Source organism: Vigna umbellata, chromosome 7 (assembly GCF_029865625.1).
Source record: "Vigna umbellata cultivar VRB3 chromosome 7, Vumbellata_1.0, whole genome shotgun sequence".
Taxonomy (NCBI): Eukaryota; Viridiplantae; Streptophyta; class Magnoliopsida; order Fabales; family Fabaceae; genus Vigna; species Vigna umbellata.
The window spans coordinates 32,643,497-32,651,166 of record NC_142171.1 but is presented as its reverse complement, the minus strand read 5'-3'; the positions used below and the strand labels follow the sequence as shown (position 1 = coordinate 32,651,166).

Sequence of the window (7,670 nt, the reverse complement as noted above, 5' to 3'; positions counted from 1 at the left end):
GGTGTTGAGAGAGAAGAAGTTGTATGCCAAGTTGTGAAAGTACGAGTTTTGGATGGAAGAAATGCAGTTTTTGGGCTATTTGATCTCATCCGATGGTATCTTAGTGGATCCAGTAAAGGTGCAAGCAGTGTTGCTTTGGGAGAGACCTAAGTCTGCTATACAGATCATGAACTTTATTGGGTTGCAGGCTACTATCGTAGGTTCATAGAAGGATTTTCTAAGATAGTGGCACTGTTGACACTGCTGATCAGGAAGGACCAGCCTTTTGCTTGGACGAACAAGTGTGAGTCTAGCTTTCAAGAGCTAAAGCAAAGGTTGATGAGTGCTCCAATGTTAGTGATCCCTAACATAGGTAGACCTTTTGAGGTTCACTATGATGCTTCCTACTAGGGACTAAGTTGTGTTTTGGCAGTCTTTACAAAGTGAGTTGGGCAGTAGAATAAGATGAGTTCAACGTATCATCCCCAGATAGATGGTCAATTTGAGAGAACGATCCAATCACTTGAAGATTTGTTGCGAACGTGTCTTTTGGATCATTTAGGAGTTTGAGATGAGGTGTTGTCCTTGGTGGAGTTCACCTACAACAACAATTATCAGTCCAACATTGGTATGACACCGTTCAAAGCACTGTATGGTAGACGTTGTCGGACGCCTCTTTGTTGGTTTCAAGAGGGAGAGTCAGTATTAGTTGGAACTGAGTTAATTCAGCAGACCATTGAGAAAGTGAAGCTTATACAAGAAAGGATGAAAGCTTCTCAAAGTAGGCATAAATCTTAGGTTGATCAAAGACTGTTAAAGTTTGCGGTTGGGGATCACATTTTCCTTAGAGTGACTCCTACTACTGGTGTAGGCAGAGGCATTCGTTATAGGAAGTTGTCTCCAAGGATTATTTTGTCCTTATCAGATTCTGAGACAAGTAGGACCAGTGGCCTATGAGATAGCTATTCCTCCTCAGCTGTCAATTCTACATTTAGTGTTTCATGTCTCACAACTTAGGAAGTACGTGTCGGATCCCTCACATGTGTTAGAAGTGGAAGATGTGCATATTAGGGATGATCTATCGGTGGAAGTGCAGCCTGTAGGGATTGTGGAGAGCCAAACAAAACAACTTAGAGGAAAGACCATTAGTCTGGTCAAAGTTGTCTGAGATATAAGGATAGGTGACTCTACTTGGGAGTTAGAGGAAGTTATGAGAGAGTCGTATCCTAACATGTTTTGTGGTAAGTCTAACTTTTTTGAGGTCAAAAATTTTGTTGTTGGAGAGAATGTAAGAACCTAGAAAATAGAGTAATAAAGTAGATAGGTGTGTTAAAATAATGGGACTGATTATTTTATTTTAAAATAAGTTGTTAATATAAATAAAATTTTAGATAGTCGTCTCATTACTTAAAACACACTTAATCTCTTTAAAGCACGTTCTCTAAACTCTCTCTACCCTCTCTCTACATTTTCTTACTCTTTGATATTTTGTTTGACGATCAGGAGGTTCCTAAAGGATCGCGACAAAGTACTCTCCACTTTCAACCGATTGATTATCTATTTAGAGCAAGTAAGTTTCTACCATTTTTCTCGGTCTATCTTCGATCTATGATCATGCGTACCAAATTTGTCCCGCATGTATCAATTGAGTTTTTTCTTTTATTCTTGGTTAATGTTGGGTCCCAAGATTTCATTCTGACCATTATTCTCTCAATTGTAGGTTTTTCCTAAAATTCATTGTGGTGAAAACTTAGGGTGAGTGTCTTTGGAACTGCTATAATTTCCCTAAGGTAAGAGAAGCTAATTCATCTTTTATATATGAGATAGGATGTTTAAGAACGATTTTGAGTAGACCAATTCTAATGCAAGTTGTAGTAGTATTTTCAGCCCACATATTTTATTTGAGACAAACTTGCTAGTCATAATCTATCTACATTGTCACCCGTAACTATTATATAAATTAGTTTGTGAATTTTAATCATCAAATATTTTAATTTGATTTCATTTGGAACATTTAGGAAATAAACGAGAGAAATAAATAAAGAAAAATAATAAAATTTTTTATGTAAAAAATAAAACATTTGAATATATAAAAGTAAAGAATTTCTTTCTCTCCATCTATTTTGCTAATTAAAAAAATACATTGAAACAAATAAAATTTTCGATAAAAAGTTTTTTTTACTAATTAAACTGACTTTAGATAAAAAAAATGATTTTCTACTGTATTATTTTAACAACATTATATATTTTTTTCATTACAAATGTTTATTTAAGGAAAAGAAAGTATAAATCATAACAAAGTGTCTTTTTTTTTTCTTTGAAAATTTAATGTTTCGTATTTTCTATGCACAAAAAATATCCTTTTTACGTATTTTCTTACCAAACAAAAGAACTGAAAAACAGTATTTTCTGTCTATCTCTTTTTTTTTTTGTCCCTCTATATTTACGTTTCATTCTATGACATTTGTAAACAAACAACATAGGACAATAATTCTAAAATGTAGTTGCAAATATCACTTAACAATGTAACAAGATATAATACATATCTCATTAATTGGACCAATACATCTTTACCCTGAATTAAAACATACCTGAAGGAAGTATTTTAATAAATGACTAATGATTATGTATGTAATGAAATATTACAATAGAATACGTTTTCTGTCTTTATAAAATTATATATATATTAACCATAGACTTTATTCTAAACTATTATATTATATATTGTATATTTAAAATTTTACGATGTTAAAATATACTTTACTCAAATAAAAAAAAGAATGTTTATTTTATATGAAAGGTATGACCCCAAAGCTAAGCAAATTTCATTTATACCCTAAGATTCATGAGTTTCTAAGAACTAGCTCCACAGTCCCAAAGGCGAAATCCCTGTTTTGTCCAAACCCCAAATAAAGACCAAAGACCTCTTTCGTTCTCTTTTCTCTGGAACAAGCTCTTCTGGTGTTGATCTCGTTTTCTCAAATACACTACTCTTTCTCCCTCTCCACTCTCTCTCTCTTTCTCTTTCTCTCTAACGATAACCCTCGCAGGTTCCAATTCACCATGACCGTGATGATGCCAGCACCCATTGATGTACGCGTTCGTTCCCTAACCTTAAACGTACACACACACACACACTCTCTGCGCGCATCGTTTCGCTCCTATTTATTCACAATATTAACTCGCGTGTTGTGCTTATCTTCAAACGATTCTTCGCCCAACGGCGAGTCGTGTTATTCAATTTGGTTCTCTCCACTTCCGAGTGGTGCACTGACGGGGGTTTCGCTTTCGTTTTTTCTTTTTCTGTTTTGTCGTTGTTTTGATCTGAGCGAGTGAGCGTTTTGCGCAATTTCGCGATTTGTAGTGCAGTTTGGGGGTTTCGATTTTAGGGCTTTGCCTTTACGGTTGGGGGTTCGGTGTGCGTTACGGTGGATCCGAACTTGGGTGACGTGGTTGGTTTTGGTTTTTGTTTTGTGCAGCAGCAAGAGGACGAGGAGGTGCTCGTGCCGCACACGGATTTGCCTGAGAACAATCACCAACCTATGGAAGGTAGTTCTCGTTTCGTGTTCTCGCGATTTCTTTGATCTGGGCTTAGTTTTTTTGATTTTAATTTTGGGTGAAGGAGCTGGTTTTTTTTTCAGCGTCGTTAGCTTCTGTGTGATTTAATTGAATTGTTTTGGAGATTCGGGAAAATGGTTTATGCATTCCTGCTTGGAGAGAGAGTGGGAGAGATGAGTGATTTTTTTTTAAGGATTTTAGGTTGGGCTAGTTTTTCGTTTTTAAAGTGAAGGACATTCATTAGCGAGTCTATGCTTTGGGATTTGATTGTTTTTTTTAATAAGAAACGTTTTTCAGTTGAAGTTTCAGAACGGAAGATAATTTGCATCCAATCATTGGTTGATTTGTATTTGAAAGTTGTGCGGTTTCGATTCAATTGTTTATTATGTAATTAATTAGGTAACTTCATTTTACTTGTATTCCTGGTTTGCTATTGGAGGGTCTGGTTCGGTTAGGGTCACACTTTTTTATTTTTTTGGGGGCTAATTTATGGTTTCAGCTTATTCCAGATTTGATAGGTGATTGTTCCTTTTTTTTTTTGTTTCTTTGATGATCGTTAGTTGTAGCTCAACCTGAAACTGCCAATACTGTGGAGAGTCAGCCTGTTGAGGATCCTCCATCGTCTAGATTCACTTGGAGAATTGACAACTTTTCGAGGCTGAATACCAAGAAGCTCTATTCGGAAATATTTGTTGTTGGTGGCTATAAATGGTATTTTTCTGAGATTTACTAAACTGGTTAATAATTGTCAATTTTCTTGAATTTGATCTTGCATGTATACTTGTTTCTAGTGATTATCACTTTCAAACTTGGTTTTTTTCCTTCACAGGCGTGTGCTTATTTTCCCAAAAGGAAACAATGTGGACTATTTGTCCATGTATTTGGATGTTGCAGATTCAGCTAGTTTGCCCTATGGCTGGAGTAGATATGCACAGTTTAGCTTGGCAGTTGTTAATCAAATCCATAATAAATATTCTGTGAGAAAAGGTAGTTCCTGCAGTTTGATCTTTACACTTTTACAAGATGACATAGATTAGCCATGGGTGTAGAATAGGAAAGAGCATTGCTGGAATTAAAGCTATAGAATTTTGATAGGTTTTTATTGCAAGTAGTGGATGGAAGAGCATCTGATATCTCCTTGCATAAAAATAAATTTATAATTAGTCAATTAATTATACATCATTTTCTGATAAATCCTGTGACGTTTGCTCATTCCATAGTTTATTTTTTGTTTCATAGTTAATTTTCTGTATCTTACCGTTTGGATAGTGGAGCTTTGGAATATGGTGGGGTTATTGTTAGCAGATGTTTAAATTCATCATATACATATGACATGGTTCATATCGTGGTTAACCTTTAGTTCCTCCCTCTTGCACCTTGTTTAAAAATTTGGTGGAGAGTGAGACTGAGTTCTATAGTTTATGGTGTTACTTGTTTCAATTAGTTTGTCAAAAGTGGAATTGAAAATGCACAGACTTTTTGATTTATTGTAGCTTGTTGTAACTCAATTTTACTTAAACTATGCAGACACACAACATCAATTTAATGCACGTGAAAGTGATTGGGGTTTCACGTCCTTTATGCCTCTTGGTGAATTGTATGATCCTAGTAGAGGGTATCTTGTGAATGATACTCTTATAGTTGAAGCCGAGGTTCTTGTTCGTAGGATTGTTGATTACTGGACTTATGATTCAAAGAAGGAGACTGGCTATGTTGGGCTTAAGAACCAAGGAGCTACCTGTTATATGAATTCTCTACTCCAAACCTTGTACCATATTCCTTATTTTAGAAAGGTTAGAACAGTTTATCATATTTTTGTTTTGCTTGAAATTCAATTATCTGTTGGAAAGCAATAAGAAGTTGGTTCGTGAATATAACATTTCAGGCTGTGTACCATATGCCAACAACTGAAAATGATATGCCCTCTGGTAGCATCCCTTTGGCTTTACAAAGTTTATTCTACAAGCTTCAATACAGTGACACCAGTGTTGCGACGAAGGAGCTGACAAAGTCTTTTGGTTGGGATACATATGATTCTTTCATGCAGCATGATGTTCAAGAACTAAATCGGGTTCTCTGTGAAAAACTTGAAGACAAAATGAAGGTATGACAATAACTTTGGTTAATTTTCTTCTTGATGAGGGACCATATCTAATGGTTATTTTATGTTATTTGTCTCCAGGGAACTGTTGTTGAGGGAACCATACAAAAGTTATTTGAAGGGCACCATATGAATTACATAGAATGCATCAATGTAGACTACAAATCAACTAGAAAAGAGTCATTTTATGGTAATTCCTTGGGCATTTTGAATCCAATAATGTGTTTAGTTCTTGGTGTATAATTCTGATTTAGTTTTAAATATGCATGTTAGACCTTCAGCTTGACGTCAAAGGTTGTCGTGATGTTTATGCTTCCTTTGATAAGTATGTTGAAGTTGAAAGCCTTGAGGGGGATAACAAATATCATGCTGAACAGTATGGTTTGCAGGTTAGTTGCTATTCATAAATGCCTCAGCCACATATAATAAACTATTAGAGTCATTTGGAGAAGTTAACCTTGTCTTTCAAAGGAGTTTTGTATTTTTGTTTAATTCTGTTTTAGATATTATTATTCCAATGTCTTTTAAGAACCATTTCCATTCTAAATTTAGAAGTATTGAGGGCTTTTTGGATCACTTTAGTCTTCTGCATTAATGTTGTCTGGGTCAGATGTTGGGTACATTTTTGAAACTGTGATGCATCATCCTGAATATTATCTGGGGGAGTGCAAGAATCAGTAAATTGACAGTTATATAGATTTGCATGGTGCTAGTGTAAAATTTTGAAAAATTCCAAACTGTTCTTAGAAAAGTTGAAAGCAAAGTTACTGATTACAGTTTCCATGCCGAGTGACAAGGTAGTAGAATTCTAGATAATATGAAGAAAGATAAACTCTTTCTATTCTTTAAAGGATGATTCTGCATCATCTGATCGGGCAGTTTATATACTAGCTGTATTGGTGTACAAAGCAAGCTTACAACAATAACCAACTTTTATTACATAAATCTATTACATAATATAGATATATATAGCTAACTAACTGAAGGTTTTCTACATTAGCTGACAAATTTGACACTCAACAATACTCTGACGTAAGGAAGCTTTGCTTCTATGCTCTTTTCACATTCCGTGGTTATATTTTAGCTTTTATGTTTGGTGGATGTTATCCGTAATCTTCTGCAATCTCTCTTCCCCCCTTTGCCTTTCTATCAAAACCCAAGTATTCATAGCAAATTATTTGCTTATTGGGGTAATAAGCCAGTGACAGCTTCACATTGTTTTTGTCTGTTATTCATCATTTGCTCCAGTGAATTATGTATTTTGATGTTTTACAGCCATCTAAATTAGCAAGTGAGTTTGATATTCTATGAAGAGTGTGCTAAGGCATGAGGCTCTCACTTAGTGGGATTTGAGTAGGGTTGATGTACCCTCTCCTCACAAAAGGGTGGGTCTAGGATGGGCTTAGCTCACCTGTCCCTGTCCTCACATAAGGCAAGGTGAGACAGGGTAGGTGGTGTTCATGTTTAGAGGAGACGGACCTAAAAGTTTAGTAATCATCTCTATCTCTGTCTCCGTTGGGTTTTCTCCAGATAGGGTAAATCCATTGGGAACTGGTCACAATTTTTGACCATTTTATTTACACATACATTCAAGATGAATTATATTAATGTTATTTATATTTTAATTCAAACAATACCAAAAAAGAATAAGTTAAAAATAATTTAAAATAGAAGTTAATAATTATATTTTATATTTAGTTAAATGTACTAATTTAAGTTTGTTATTTAATTATTTTATATTTAAAAATGATTTAACTACTAAAATAGTTAGTGTTTATTTTTAGAAGTTTAAAAGTTATGATCATATGATCATATATATATATATATATATATATATATATATATATATATATATATATATAATATAGTATGCTGTGTTGTAAAAATTACATATAGAACAGGTATCAAGGCAGGTTGGCAAAGTGGGTATTCCTAGTCAAAGTCAGGCTAGGTTTGGGTTGGGGGTTCATGGTTGTTTGCCATCCTTCTCACTACATAATCCTAATCCTGTTAGAGGAGAGGCTGTTTCCAG

General features: G+C 34.7%; 1 protein-coding gene across 3 annotated transcripts in view; it reads left to right on the top strand.

The window, feature by feature from the left end:
• Positions 1 to 2,883: 2,883 nt before the first annotated feature.
• Positions 2,884 to 7,670, top strand: part of LOC124824316 (ubiquitin C-terminal hydrolase 13-like) — a 43,872-nt gene continuing 39,085 nt past the window's right edge. The window contains exons 1-8 of one of the 3 annotated variants that reach the window (XM_088094709.1): positions 2,884 to 3,072; positions 3,459 to 3,528; positions 4,098 to 4,248; positions 4,367 to 4,524; positions 5,065 to 5,330; positions 5,423 to 5,641; positions 5,720 to 5,828; positions 5,912 to 6,027. In XM_088094709.1, the coding sequence (XP_087950835.1) occupies positions 3,043 to 3,072; positions 3,459 to 3,528; positions 4,098 to 4,248; positions 4,367 to 4,524; positions 5,065 to 5,330; positions 5,423 to 5,641; positions 5,720 to 5,828; positions 5,912 to 6,027 (1,119 nt within the window). In that variant the 5' untranslated portion in view covers positions 2,884 to 3,042. The remainder of the gene's footprint in view (positions 3,073 to 3,458; positions 3,529 to 4,097; positions 4,249 to 4,366; positions 4,525 to 5,064; positions 5,331 to 5,422; positions 5,642 to 5,719; positions 5,829 to 5,911; positions 6,028 to 7,670) is intronic. The other 2 variants (XM_047296738.2, XM_047296737.2) reach the window with 2 other exon arrangements.